This window comes from Salarias fasciatus, chromosome 16, assembly GCF_902148845.1.
Source record: "Salarias fasciatus chromosome 16, fSalaFa1.1, whole genome shotgun sequence".
Lineage (NCBI taxonomy): Eukaryota > Metazoa > Chordata > Actinopteri > Blenniiformes > Blenniidae > Salarias > Salarias fasciatus.
The window spans coordinates 19934732-19950374 of NC_043760.1; the positions used below are offsets into that span (position 1 = coordinate 19934732).

The 15643-nt window shown below is 41.9% G+C and overlaps 1 protein-coding gene across 1 annotated transcript in view; it reads left to right on the top strand.

Annotated features, from left to right (window-relative positions):
- Positions 1 to 15643, top strand: part of erbb4b (erb-b2 receptor tyrosine kinase 4b) — a 288218-nt gene that overhangs the window by 157868 nt on the left and 114707 nt on the right. Inside the window, exon 3 of the mRNA XM_030112004.1 lies at positions 4849 to 5035. Within this exon, the coding sequence (XP_029967864.1) occupies positions 4849 to 5035 (187 nt within the window). The remainder of the gene's footprint in view (positions 1 to 4848; positions 5036 to 15643) is intronic.

Here is a 15643-nt window from a genome sequence, read left to right on the forward strand (position 1 = left end):
TTCGTTGGCATGCTCAGACTCTGGTGCACGCTCTCTCTCTCATGCATCAAGGCAGCGTCACCTACAGCGGTTGGGAGTACCTCAGTGTTGGGCGAGTGCCGCTCCAGAGGGATTGAGGTCTTCTGGGGAGGTTGAAGGTGGACACTCTCTCATTAAACCAAAGCATGGCAACACTTCAGGAGTCGAGTAAGAAAATGGGAAGAGGTTTCATCAGAGGCAGTTTTCCTCCTGGGAATTATTGGATTCACTGTGGAAATATATTGATGCAATATCATTGTAATTGGCTTTGTGAGGCATGTGGATTATGCCCTCACGGGGTGTGTTCTCACTTAATTCTGGTCAAATGACCCATGGTGCGATTGCTACATCAGTGCAGTTCGTTTGCGAAACAGTACACGCTGCCATCAGCATTTTGGTGCCAAACTAGCAGATCAAGCCCACTTGAGATCTTACTATAACGTGTTTCCATTTAAATGCGTTGATAACTGAATGTAAAATGAACCAAACAATGAACCAAGAAAAAAAAAAAAATTGTTCAACAATGCTGCACACAGCTTCACTGTGGAAACGCTGATTGTGCCACAGCCGTAAAATATATTTTTATTGTCTCCCAACATTAAAAATACAAATTCTGTGTGCATGTAACATCTGCCTCAATTGGTTGATAACCATTTCAAAAATGACTAAAAAGCCAGATGTTTATGCCCCAGCTGTGATAAAGTTTTTACTTTCCAATCGCCAGTGGTATTTCCCCTGCTTTGTCGGTGACATTGCAGAGGATCACCTGGGAAAACTCTGGAGAATTACTCACATTTGTAGACACTTTATCAGGATTGTGTGTCTGTTTACGGATGTGGATGTGAGCTCAGACGGAGGATTTAGGGAAGCGATATGGAAATGGGGGGACGGAGACTCGCTGGTGTGAACCTTAAGCCCTGACAGTGCGCTCCTGTGTGTCTGACTCCAGTGACCGCAGCCCTTATGGAGCCCTACCTCAATATGTATGGAAATGAGAGGCAATCACGCTAACGTGTGTTCAGACTCTTCAAACATGCTAATGGTGTCCATTGCCCCCACCCCAACATTTCACCCTTCCACAGACCCTTTGCTGCCTCCCTGTCTCTTCTGACCTGGAACAGGTGTGGCATTAATTATGCGTGAAGATTTACATAGACCTGGTGCAGTCCCCTTGACTGAGCTTTCCCGCTCTGTGTATCTGTCGCTCTCCAAGATCCTTTTCTTGCTCGAGCCTTTCTCCTTCCTCCCTTCAGTGATTCTACCTCCGAAAGCCCCCCTCCCGACTTGCTTTAGAAGTCAGGGATTGAAGGACTTGATTTCAAAACTGCGCACGTCTCAGTGACTCAAGTGAGGGGTTTGTTCCGCCGCCACACTTCCGTTCACAAATGCTCCAGCTTGGGGAGGAGGGAGAAATCCCTGTTAATCTAGTGAATCTGGCTCTCCCGGTCTCTTTTGTTCACTGTTGCCGAGACCCTGACGCATTGATCTCCTGGGAGGCATGTGAGGTGTGGAGTTGGATGCATTTAATGGGAGGGGGCGGCATGCTACGCTGTGCTGTAAAGGACTTTTATCTCCGACTGTCTAATCTGTTTTCAAAAAAAAAGAAAAGAAAGAAATTGGCTAGCTTCTTTCGGTGTGATGGCTGCGGTGAATCAACAGTTTGTACAAAACTCCCCAAAAGCTTGAACAGCAACTCTTCATGTGAGGAAGACTTACTGAACTGGCATGGGAGATAACAATGAAGACGATAGTCTTCTGATCTGCATTATAACATTAAAACTACATTTTTGCTTTATGCACTGCAACTTATGAGTGTCATTACGTAATATTTATAAGAATCTATGTCTGCTCTGTTCCGTTTGGAACACCTTGCTGTAATCAGGTGCCTGCTTCCCAAGAGACGGCTCGCTTATAGGCGCTCCTGGCCCGTACCAGTGGTATTTCCAAGGGGGCGCTTGTTTTGTTGATCTGCGTTTAATGAAAGTGACCACGCGTGGAGCAGATTTGGCCATTAGCTCAGCAAGAGCCTGTAATCACTACACGTTGCTTTCGTTTTTTTTTCATGCAGTTCATTATTGAACAAACAGTCTGAGCTGGGAAACGTGTGTGTATCTGCCATCTTCTTTCTCGCTCGTTTTATTCCCCTCTGCAAGGCTGCACTTTGGAAAGTATTGATTTGGTCCCTTGAAAATAACACGACGACAACTGTGCGAGTGCGGTAATAAATGTGCTCTGAGAAAAAAAAAAAAAAAAAAAAAAAAAAAAGGGAGAAAAATCTGCTCTAAAAGCACCCATGAAATGTGTGGCCTGCAATAATTATTAGCGACTGCATATGCTCAGGTATGGTCAGTGACCGTTGATTGCTATTATAGTTGTGTGGCACCTTCAGCTTTTTGGCTGAAAGATGAAGACGGTATGACCAAGGTCCGGTCGCTGCATTAGAATTGAGCTCATCTGATTTTAAATGACCTTCAAACCCCTGGCAATGTGTACATGAGTCATCTAAAAAACCTTGTGTAACTCTGTACCACGTAAACACATTGCAAAAACAAAAAAAAAAAAACATATTGCACAAACCCGTAATTTGCAGTGACAAATGTCCACACGCACGACTATAACGGATCAACTTTTGAACCCCAGAGTTGAACATTGTCCTCAGGGATCCTCTAACTGTTAAAATGTTTTCATCATCTTTCCAGGCCAGTTTCGAAACCGATAAACACACGCACACACACAGATAAACTCTGATGTTAAAATCCCTGTCACTCACTCACATAAATACACAGCGACTCGCCAGTCTTCGGCCCGTCTGTTTCTATTAATGGTAATCAGTCGGGTAATGATGACGGAGCTGTGACTGCGGCTTACTTACTGGTGGCTGATGGCCATGGTCTCTGACAGCTGTCAGCCGCCATGAGTGCACTGCCAGGGCCCTCCTTAGGACTTATTTCGGCTCGGTACATCAGTTGCGGCATGGCTTCACACACAGACTTGTTGATTAGCGGCATCATCAGTCCAGCGTGGAAAAAGACTTCTCTGACCGCCGGTCTGCTAATGACAGCCACCATAATGGCGGACGGGAGAAAGAGGACACAGTCTGTCAGTTTGATTCATGCAACGGCAGCTCCAACTGGGTGGCTCCTTGCCAAAGTCTCGACAGTCGTTATATCCCCTCCTAAATGACATTTAAAGTGTGAAGCAATAGCTGTCCTTGTGGCTCAGTCACCCCAGGCCAAGCCCCGGACATGAGCGCTGAACCCTGCGCCAAGTTTTGCGCCGAGGTCAAAAACCCTGGAGCAAATTCTACTTGCTGAGATGTTTTAACTCTACTCAGTGGCATGACTGAATATGTGAAAAGTGACCTTGAAGACAGATGCCATCAATGATCCCATGTAGCCTTTTGACTCGTCTTTCTTTCCCTTCTGCTGCTCTGTTGAATCCTCTGCCTTTTTTCTCTCCAATTAGTTTGTCTAAATCCAGAAGCAGTTCTTCACGTCCATATTTTTTCAGGAAACTTGATGTGATTATATATTGAGACATCCATATCTCTTTTGGAAAGGAATACTTGTCTACTTCTATGTTTTCAAAGAAAGGAATTGTCCTGGAATGGGAGTGGGGCATTTGTTTAGCCATAAAAACCCAGAAATAGAAGGAAAAGCTCTTCTTGTGAACTATTGTTGATTGCGCTGTTGTGCTCTGCTCATCTTGATTGGATATGCTCTTTGCTCATGATGGTAATGTGACTTTTATACAAAACGTGCCTTTGAGAAGTCCAGTTACATCTGCTGCTGTTATATCAAGGATGGCAAATTATATCATCTATGGACGGACATGATGATCAAAGGGCCTTCCTCTGTCATCGCAATCACAGTTTTCCAACCTCTTTTTTGATGGCTGGATGCTTCCAAAGACCATTGAGATTCTCGACAATCCAAATAATGCTTTGCACCATGAATGCATGCCGTAAACATTGAAGGTCTAGAAACTACATGAACACCTTTGTGCTTGTTTTGGTTATGAATAACAACCAAAAAAAATGAGACTTCATACATCGTGGTTCAAGATAAAGCCACAAATGACCCGTTCTACTGTTTCAGTGTTCATTTCTGTCCTTTTATTTGTGGTATTTTTGTTTTCTGCACTTGAATTGATGGCACCAACACTCTTTAGAGGAATGTATCTGTCTGCTGGTTAATCAAGGTTGTGCATTGACACACATTTGGAGTGACATTATAAATCAGAGACAAGGAGTCAAAATCATGCTTAAATCAACCTGGATTTCATTAACTGCTGTTTGCAGACTAGAAGTTTTCAGGAGCATAATTTTATAAATCACATTGCCATCAAGGCTGTGTTCCATAAAAGATCAAGCAATAAACTGGAAGAGACTCTGAAGTGGACAAACAAGTCCTTTCCATGTAAAGCGATTACTGCACAATGTCAGTCGACAAGTTCTTACTTGAAGTAAACAGACTGTAAAGCTCTTAGCATCCTCCCCAATGTGAGCGAAAACCAATTATACCAGCATGCACTTTGTCAGCTTCAGCAAATACTAGTCTGTTTTTCCTTCATCCTCCAATATCTGCTACAAATCTTCTTTTGTTAGCATATATTGTGATTCATCTGTGGCTAAACCTTGGACTTCTCAGGTGTCTGCACTGGAAAGTCAGAAATGTCTCTGCGCCATTTATCCCTGCACGAGTTGAGTCAGTCATTTTATATCCACCATGAGAAAATGCTTCTTTTTTTTTTTTTTTCTAACTTGATATGTGCAATTTCTGTTACATCTGAATATATTTGCTTCATGAAGTATTGTGAATCTGCCCACAGTCTATCCGGGAAGTGACGGGCTATGTGCTGGTGGCGCTGAACCAGTTCGACTACCTGCCTCTGGAGAACCTGAGGATCATCAGAGGGACGAAGCTGTACGAGGACCGCTACTCTCTTGCAATCTTCCTCAACTACAGACGTGATGGAAACTTTGGACTGAGGAAATTGGGCCTGAAAAACCTCACAGGCAAGTGGCTTGCTTGTTTTCCAGTTACTGACACTGAACCGGGCTGTGTGTTGCTGTGGATGTCTGCCAGTGTAGTTTCCATGTTACACACGTCCAGAATTAGTTGAACAATTGGTCCCAAATGTTTTGTTCTGTGCAAAAGCACATACATAATGCAGAGTAATAAGCGAGAGCTCAGTTGGAAGCAGCAAATAATAGAAATCTACTGAAGGAATCTATCGCCTACTTTCAGGCAGAAGTATAGTATTTACTGCATTATTTTGCCTCACAGTTGTTGTTTGAATGATCACAATACTTAAGCACCAGGTCAGCGTTCCCAGTTTTTTTTTTTTTTTGTTTGTTTGTTTGTTTTTATACTCGTGTGAGTTTCTGTTCCTCCTCCATCACCAATCACTGCAAAGCACAGCTGACACTGGCAGAGGGCAAATTAATTGAAAGTTGTTTTCTTCCGTTGCTCTCTCTTTCTTTCTCTTTGTTTTTTAGCCAGGTAACATTGAAACGATTTAACCACTAATAGCAGAATACAAACAGGTGAGGGAAGGACTTTGTTTACTAGCACTGTCAAGGCACTTGCTCAGCGCTCGATCCCTTAATGTCTGCTCTTGGGAGCTTCTCTTTTTAAGGTTGAAGGTCATTCCTTATGTATCATCTAAAATGCTATTCTCTATTCCTACTTATTTTAGATCTTTCACTTTATTTTTCTGTTATATTGTCTATTGTGTCATTTTCACCGAAGGCTGCCAGCTCCCAAAATATACCTCTCTGTTCTCCCAGCGTTAAAATGTATTTACTATTTTTCATATTTTTTCTCTCATGATCACAAGACTAAACTCTGTTTCCTCAATAATCGTCTCCTGTTGATGCAACAGACATATTTTCTTACTGCTGAAATCTTTTGTCAAGAAGTTTTCTTTGAAATATTGAAAACACAAAATTTTCATCACCTGAAGACTGAATTAGGAAACCTTTACCTTTCCCTCTTCTCCTGACTAAAGTTTTACTGGATCCCAATTAACCCATTCACACTAAAAGATGTGATGCTGACTCACAGTGCTGGTAAAAGACTATATATGTCATCTATCATTACCACACATCAGTCACACCAAAAGTATAATCATTTGATTTCCAAGCCACTCAGCTGAAGACCTGAGTCTGTTTCCTCAGAAGTTGGAGAATATGCCGAATGTGATAAATAGGCTGGTAAGTGTGAAAACAGTGTGTGGGCGGCCCTGCCTCTTCATGAACAATAAATCCTTGCACTGCTTTCTCTTCAGGAGCCCTGACACTCAGGTCAGTGTAAAACAGTGATCTTGCCTCGTGGAAAGTGCTGTAGAGCGTCTCCACTACAGGGTTAAGTGTGGCGTACCAGGGACAGTTCACTATCTGTGCAACAAAGTCTGAGGAATCATTGACTCATTTTAAGGCTCCTTCTAGCAGTACACATCTATTACCTTATTTCAGAAGTTTTTTTAGTCCCAGAATTGATGACGGTACTTCGAGAACACTCTTAAATATTTCTTTTAATGACAGAAACAGTTCAGTGAACAACAGGAAATAGGTAACTCAGCTTGCAGTAATGTTTTTTTCTTTTTTTTTTCTGAGTGATGATGCTTTGTTTAATTATTACCTGCACTGATAACTCAATCTGTAGTACCTCTGTAGTGCAGAGACATGCCGTCTTACAACTAAAGCATGAATGAAAATGATACCGGTAACCATGGCAACAGTTCTAAATCTCATCTAAAACACTGAGCAGCATCAGTCCTGAAATACTAAGATGATGAAAAACTTAAAAATAAAAGTAGGCATTAGAATAAAACTAATGACCCCCTTTGGCAGAAAAAACTGGATTGGTCGGTTTAGCTAACCTCCGGTGCCTAAATTAACTCTGGTTAGGACCTAAGAGGAATACGTTGGCAAGGTGTTGTTTCTGAGTGGTATTTTTTCTTATCTTTCACCCTCTGAGAAACCAGGGTTCAAAACATTCTCATATCCACTGTGGTATCGTACACACAGGGTAAATCATGACAAAAGTGATATAGATAGTTTTATCCATTAGCACAACAGAGCACCATGCTCCTCATTGATGAGGAATGTTTAAGAAAATGTGTTTTTTTAGAGGGGTTTTACCTCTGATTCTAACTTTATGATACTCAATTGGTGTGAATAAGCTTCCAGAAAGTAATGTTCTCAGACTAAAATAAGACATAAAGCAGTGACTGTCGTATGAAGTCTGTCAACGAGAGTCTGAGGGAATGCGAAAATGGCTCCACTTCGTACTGGACACTTGGAATTTCCCCCTCTGTTTCCTGAACGTGTAGAGATTCACATGGAAGAAGAAGCATGGCACTGAGTCTGTCTCCGCGTCTTCCAAACCCGCATTCTAAATAATTCAGTCGTCTCTCATTGTTCCCTTCAACTGCTCCTTCCTGGTGATTCCCCGGGGTCGAGGGAGGGGGGAGGGGGGAGGGGGAGGGGACAGTCTGCATGTGCGGCTACGCCATGTGCTCGTGCGTTACGCTCCATCTTTTCTTCTTTCTTGCATGTTGTGCCATACTTAGGGAATTGCACTTGTCCAGCACCAGCAGCAGTTTTTTTTTTTTTTTTTTTTTTTGCCAAGCCAGTCCTTTTCATTGTGGAGCCAAGTTGCAGCCGGTGCTGAGGGAGTCGGGGCTGGACTCTGTGAGGAGTTGCTGTTTGATGTGCCATCCATGGCCTCAAGCCATGAAGTGCAGAGAAGTTACACACAACAGCCACTGGAATCTGCTCCACTTCATAACTCTGGCTGTTTGTGTTTCGCAGCGGTGTATTTTATCCCCACAAACAAAATGAATATGAAACAATCTGCTCTGTTTCCTTTGAATGATAAAATACCTTTCATCTTAGGTCATATGATTATTGTGATGTACAAACCAGACGTCCTCGGTTATGTCTTTGTTTTGTGGGAACGGGCCCTGACCCAGAGCTCCAGTCTAATTTATAAGCAGTCCAGCTGTGCACTAAAAAGGTTTCCGTTCTATGTTTTAGGGTTTCAACTCTGTGTGTCAGTGTACATCAAAAACCTGGCTCGATTTAAAAACATCCAGCTGTGTCATTTCTGTGTTTCTTTCCTATTAATATTACCTGCCAGTTCTGCTAACAGTGGTGTTATTCAAACCAAATATATATTTGAATAAATTGTTTCTTGAGTCTGTTTGTTGGAAAATCAGATCTGATGTGATGGCTGTTCTGGGATTGGATCTGCTTTTAGATTTAAACGATGGTCTGAATAATATGACTTCTAAATGATGTAATAAAAGCTTGTAAATTTCGTAGAAGTGTAATTCTTGTCAGAACTGTTGTTTCTGTGATGTTTTGACGCGTGAAATACCTCAATTCTCAGCCTTTAAACTATGCCATCAGAAATTCTGACAGCAGCGTGAACCACTCCGGTCCTGACTTGTACGGAATCAAAACAGTCTGGGAGAATGTAAAGAGATCAACATTTCAACACAACTCCAATCAAAATCAGAGTTGTGGTAAGTTGAAGACGGCTGGGGCCACACACCTGCTTAGTGCTATAAACGGTGTGACATTTTACCCCGAGGAATCAAAATGACTTCAGTCAAGTCTTTGTTTCTTCTTCTGTAAGTCCAGCACTTGAATTATATTCCAAACAAAAAGTTTGATGACAGAAATGTTTGGCTCACAGATTTCGTGTTTTGCTCACGACTGTGTCCACTTATCAAGTTTGCACCAGGCTGTTGAGAATCAGCTTGAAAAGTGTGACCCCATGAAAACCTTCTCACCAACTTATCTCCTCATGAGAAGAAACTTGTCTTGAAGGCTTTATCATATCTCTGAGGTTTTTTTTTTTTTTTTTTTTTTTTTTTTCCACACAGATAGACCTGACAGTTTAACAAACTCTTGCTCGGGGGGAAGAAGCAAATCACTTGTGTCCCAGTTTGTTCTGTTGCAGTTGTCATCACTCCGCACTGCGCCTCTGCGGAGGGAAATAAGCCTGAACTATCGGGCTCCATCCGGTCCTGCACATCAAGCGGCGCAGATCAAACTCTTTCCTTACTGCGAGTGATCTAGTGAGTCCAAAGCGAGCCGTCTCATTCATTACGACGCCTTTGATGTCGCTGTCGTATGAGTCCTGCGTTGCTCTGCCACTCACTCCCAGGAGAAGTGCAAAATGATCAATATAATCCATAAGCAACATATATAAGAGGATAAAACTTATTAACCACGTAAGGGGCTAATCGAGGGAAGGCTTGGCGAAAGACCCCTTCAGTGCTGAAACCCACACACGTTTCTACTTGGGTCGAAATTGCCTTGGGATGAAATCAATTTGTCGCCAGTATATTGTAGCGTTGGACTTATTGATTTTTCTGGTGCACTCTCTCCGCAAGCTGTGAATGGACTCTGTGGATTTGAGGGGACTGGAGGATGGGGTGGAGGAGGTCTCCGGCTGAGCAGGGATAGGACTCCCTCTGATGCACCTTTCAATCAAGCTTAGCTAAGTTATCCTCATGAATATGAAATATAAAGCACAGTCAAGCTGGGGAAAAGTTGAGGGATGGCGTATGTGCACAAGGGTGTATAGAATAGGAAATATAAAAGCCACTCTTTCCCCGAGTGGGGAAAGTTTACTTATGTTGTTTGTCTAGTGCCACTTTTTGAGAAGAAAAATCTGCTTAAAAAGCAACGGCGTGGATTTATCTCTCATTTGAAGACAAATGGCTCATCCCTGACAGACTTGATCAGTGTGCAAACGACTTCCCCGATTACTGCGGGAGAAGGTTCATATAAGTACTGCCTCCAATCCTTCCTCTTATATCCAAGCAAAACTAAGGTTAAAGCGATACACTTCATGAAATTCTCCGTATTGTGATGCCCACTGGGCCACCATGTCTTCCTTTTTGCTTAGGCAAACATTTTCAGCACTTTTTTTTTTTTTTATGTGTGTGTGTGTCCATATTCAAATGAACCCTGAGCAGCCTCTGTGCTTTCACATGGTAATTACAGCCTGCTTGCCTGGCAAAATAATAACAGCCTCAATAAGGAACGCTACACAGATGAGCTTTCTGATTTAACGCATTTTACTGTCACCCCCCTCCCATCCCCTCATTTCATCCAGTATTTTTTTTTTTTCAGATTTGTTTAGTGTTGTTGATTCATTTTTCTAACCACCCTACGCCTGCACTGCGTCTGTCCAAAATGAAGCATCCAATCTGAGTCCCCATCTGCTGAATGATCCACTCTCATCGCATGCATGTACACAAGCCTGTGTTTTACGCCAAGGCGTTATCCACTTCTTCATGGCCCATCTGCTCTCTCTTTATCTATCCCATTTTCTGTCTCTCCTCCTATCTCTTTATCCCTCTTTCTTTGGCTCTCTTTCCGCCATCATATTTCACTTGGCTGTCTTGATTTGTCACATTGATGCATTTCACACCAACACATACAATGTCATGCTTGTAGCAGTCTGCACTGTGTGCAGAACTCCTCCGAACGCCGGAGTCCTCTCTGGCTCGGTGATGGGCTCTCATTGACTGCGCGGGATCATCCTCTGAACCTGCTCTGCTCAGTGTCTTGTGACAGCGGGCACGCAAGGGGAGGTGGGAAAAGGATGGGATCGGGCAAGGTGAAAGGGACGATTTGAGTTAGTGTTTCTCCCAGACAAGGGACTGCTGAACGGAGGTGGTGGTGTTTGGTGGGTGGGGGGACTCAAATTGCGGCCCAGTTCTGATCCCTCAGACTGCCATTCACCACCTAAGTACTAGGTGACGAGAGAGCAATTCTCCCACAGAAGGCAGGCGAGATTGGTTCAGTGCACATCACCAGAATCCAGCCGAGCCTCTTGCCTGGCAGCCCGCGGACCTCGGGTCTCCTTCAATTGTGTGTCTAATTGATTACTTCCCATGCAATTACTCCCGTGTCACACTCAATATTTCACTACCTCGGTGAAGGGGGCAGGAGGGACCTCCTTTTGAAGGACGACATTCATATTGTCACATTTGTGAGCCCTTAATGTGGATGGCGTGGAGGCACACGTTAAAGTGAAGGTCAGAACGGGACAGTAGATGGTTTTAATAGATTGTTGTTTAACACGCCGACGTGGCAGTGAGGCTGCTGAAGCCAAGCAGTACTTACAAAAACTTTTACTTTTACTGTTTTTCACAAAATTATATCTCAAAATGGGATCTTTCTTTTTTTTAATGAGTTATAACTGCTTTTTTTTTCTTACTTCGGAGTTTTTGACTTTGGTAACTTTCCAAGTTCATATGTTTCAGAAATTTCCAAATCTTTCACCCTTCATCTTTCTTAAATGTACATCATTTTGCCATGAAATGTAAGGCTGCCAGCTTGCCTGACCTATTCTCATATATTGATATATTGCTCAGAGCTTGGCCTGAAGCTGTTTATTTTATTTTATTTTTTTATTTTTGGTTATGTGTTATATTCTCCATTCTTTAATAACAGAATGCCTGAGATTTCATAAGCAGAAAATAACCATGCTTTATGAAATATTAATGGGGGACAATAACACAACCTGCCATGAGAGAGGAGAAATAATAATACAAAACAGATCTTCGCCAATTAAAAGTGTGTGTGTGTGTGTGTGTGTGTGTGTGTGTGTGTGTGTGTGTGTGTGTGTGTGTGTGTGTGTGTGTGTGTGTGTGTGTGTGTGCATCTTGATCTGTGTTTGTGTTGCATATATTAAGTTAATGGATTGTGTGACTGCAGCAAGTTTTTGCTTAAAATTCCCATGTGTCAAACAGCCCTTTATTGCCTCTTAAAGCTGTTTAAAAAAACAAAAACTTGAGACTCAACACTTAAACAAACAGTAAAGCAACACAGTATTTTGGGCAGTTATGTTGTCAAAGCTAGAACTGAACTGTTAATACAAATATTAAGGCATTAATGCAAAGTATTCTGTTGTTTTGACAAAGAGCTGCATGCTAATGTATAAATTCATCGGTAGTGCACATATGTGTAACATGAGTGCCTTCAATAAATAATTTATCTTACCTAAGCCTGTGATTGCATTAGAGACCACTCTTGCAGCATCATCCTCACAGATTGGAAATATTGTCGACCACGTTCTTCATCTGCTTCCTTTTTTTTTATCAGCAAGGAAAAAAAATAAGAATCCTGCCTTTCCTAAACACCACTGCGTACCCTTTATTACCAATTTGCCTTCCTAACTGAATCTCCATGGCCTGCTGGAAGTGAGAGTTGACTTTCACCTCATTAAAAGTTAAAGTGGGCATGGAAGGAATTTTAATTCTATTTAATAATCAAAATACAGCACTCTTCTGTCTTCCGCCAGCATTTCCATCGCCCCAGGCAATGACTCAGATCAGTCTAAGATCTGATAGGATGCAGAACTGGTTCACAAACCAGTACAATGCTATTACTTTAAAGAAAAATTTCATCCAAACTGCTGCTTGTCATTGCAGCAATAAATGAGAAACAACAAAAATGGATTGGCTGCCATGGAAAATCTTGAGGTTACCAAGCACCGTCTCTCTTGAACTTCAGCTTTTCCAACCAGAAACTGCTCCAATAAGAAAAATAATATGTTTATCTAATTTGTTTTTACAGTTAGTCTTTACAATTTCACACAGTTCTCCACAGTTTACTGACTGAACTGCAAACATTTAAATTTATATGCAAAAAACAAAAAAACAAGTGGTGCATGGATGTCTTTAACTTTGGTGAATAACGGGAGAAAATTATTTTGAGTTTCATGGGCAGTTATCTTCTGCGATTGTCAAAAGCATTTGTATTTGTATTAATTTCACTTGAGCGGGAAAGCATGGTGGTGGAACCATCATTCTCTGTGGGTGTGTTTCAGCAGCAGGAGACTGGGTCGAGGAAATGCTGCGAAAGGCTTTACAATGGGAAATCCTGACTTGAAAACTTCATGCGCATTTCCCGACGGCCTTGAGTTCGGCCAGATGTTCATCACTCGAATGGCTGCGCCAGAGAGTGTTGTGAACCCGAGAGAAGATCTGAAGAGAGACGTGAAAATAGCTCGTCAAGGATGGTCCTCATCCGACCTGATCGGGGTTTAAAGGATCTGCTGACAAGTATGGCAGAACATCCCCAAATGAAGGTGTGTGTGGCTGTTCCCATCACGCACAGGAAGACTCAAGTCTGCAATTATACTTAACAGCGCCTCAGCTAAGCGCTGAGTAAAGAGTCTGAATAACTCATGTCAGTGTGATATTTCAGCTTCATTGAAATTGCAAGTGAAAGTTCATTATGAGGTGTTCTGTGCAGATTGATTAAAGGTAAAAAAAAAATAATAAGTCTGATAGTTTGAGACAGATTGAAAACATGAGATTTGATCTTTTCTTTATGCATTGTGCACTTGTCACTTTGCAAACACTAAGCATCTTTAGAAATACCTCATTGTGACAGATTCGCACCATGAATAATTCTCCCTTTGCTGCTAGTTCTCAGAGAATGCATGGCTCAATGCTTACAAGTCCAGTTGATGCTTCACCTGTCTTTTTTTCAGTGCAGTATTATTTAAAAGTCTACCAAATATATGAATATAGACCTAAAACACTCCCGGCGTGATGGTGATTGTCTTTGTCACTGACTGCCTGTCATTGCGGCTCTGCCATGTCAGTGTACGGCAGCACTGACGCGCAGTTTCTACTTTGATTCTGAAGGCCGGACTGCGTTTCAGACAGGTCTTTCATGTCAGAGGCTCTCAGTGTTCATCTCACAGGGGGAACAAAATGAGTGGGAAAGCAAATAAAATGGGAGCTGACTGACAGCTCCATGGGTCTCAGAAACCACTGAGGGAAAATGTCACTTTCTATCATCTTAGTTATGAGGCCTAAGTGGACACCTATGGAGTGACGATGAAAGATTTTCACTTTTAAAGACATGAGATGTTTAACAATCACATAAACTAGTTTTGAAACCACAAAGCTAAATGTCATATTTGGCTGCTGTTGCAGCCGGTTGAGTTTTAGCTACAAGTGGGACCCTAAAGCCCCATAAAAGTTGAAATATCATTGTAGTTCCTCCGTCTCTGTTATAGACTCTATATTATATGTTATTTACCATTTTACCAAGTGTCAGTAGCTGCTGCTGCTGGTGTTAGAATCTGTGAGCAGCATGATCTTATGTGCGTCCCATTATCATTGGTGTAAAAGTGTCATATATTCCCTGAACAGTCAGCATTGTGTTTCACTCCCGTGTCTGAACCAGAGAAGTCATGAAACGTAACTGCATTAAAGATTTCATGATATCACTCAGCTGTTGACATATATAGTGGTGTTGTAGGGACATGCTGGTTCAAAACTGATCAAGAGTTAGAACCTTCCACAGTTATGTAAGACCGACGTTCCTGGCAGTACTGAAGAACGACCGTAAAAGTATAAAGAAAAAAAAAACAGTCTTAAGTGGTCTCGTTGCTCCTTACTTGCTCTTTACCACTTGGAAAGAGTTGTATAGTAGTGCTGTTTTTCTCTCTTTGTGTCTCGTTCAGAGTGCCAGGCATTAGCCAAGGAGTAGACCTTTTACTTGTTGACTGAAATCCTGTCTACTGCTGCACGATTCTGGTCAGTTGTCTTGAAACTGATTCAATCACCCTGAATCAGATAGATAGAACAAAATCCTCCATCAGAACTCTGTATTCTTTCTCCCGGGCATCCTTGATGCGTCCAACATTCACATTTGCATCTGCTGTAAAAGAAATCTGAAAACAGTAAATAGTTAATGGAGTCATGTGTTGCATTATTTCATAATTTATTTTTCCTCTAAACATCGGCATGTATAACGGGAACACGGTCCCTGGGATGTCCTTTCCTGGGATGTTTGCTTTTGTGTTTCCATTCATTTTCATGTTGACATAATGCAGGAAAACATACAAAAGCCATTGAGGTTTTAGGTGCACGACACCGGTTGAGCTGTTTGACATTCCAGATGTTTTCTGCGCTGACAAGATATACCATTCCCGTTTAAATAGCCGGATGCGAAGCCAAAGAAATTCCAATTGCTTTGAGAATTGCTTTCCATTAGTCGAAAAGAAGTTATGCTCAGAAACCAATTTAATAACAGTACACAGTGCCTACACACATAAGCATACACATTACCCTGTAACCTCCACGACTCCTCCCCTTTCTCCCCAGGCAGCTAAATAATTAATATGCTTATTTTTTTTCCTCCCTCTTAGGTTAAAGCCTTGGCTAAGTGAAACGGTCTTGATGGGAGCAGTGGTGGGTAATGGGACATGAAAAAGGCTTTTTATTCATTTATATATGGTACTCAAATGATTTGACTTCTGCTCTTTCTGCAGGGCTTTTTTTTTTTTTGTCACCTTCCACTACATCTATCAGGGCGTTCAGCGTTGTCCATTTAGTTAATTTCAACAACTAGACTGCAGCAGCACTTTTATAATTAATGCAAGTATTTTCTCTACTGAGCTCATAGACAATGTGATGAAACATGTACATGATGAAACATGTGGCTTAAAGCCCTTTTTAAGCTAACATTTGTCATACTATCTCTATTTTATATCTTGATTACCTTTTGTTTGCAGCGTTTTGTTGAAAGGAGAAAATAAGGAAATCAACAACTCCAAACATGAAATGCAAG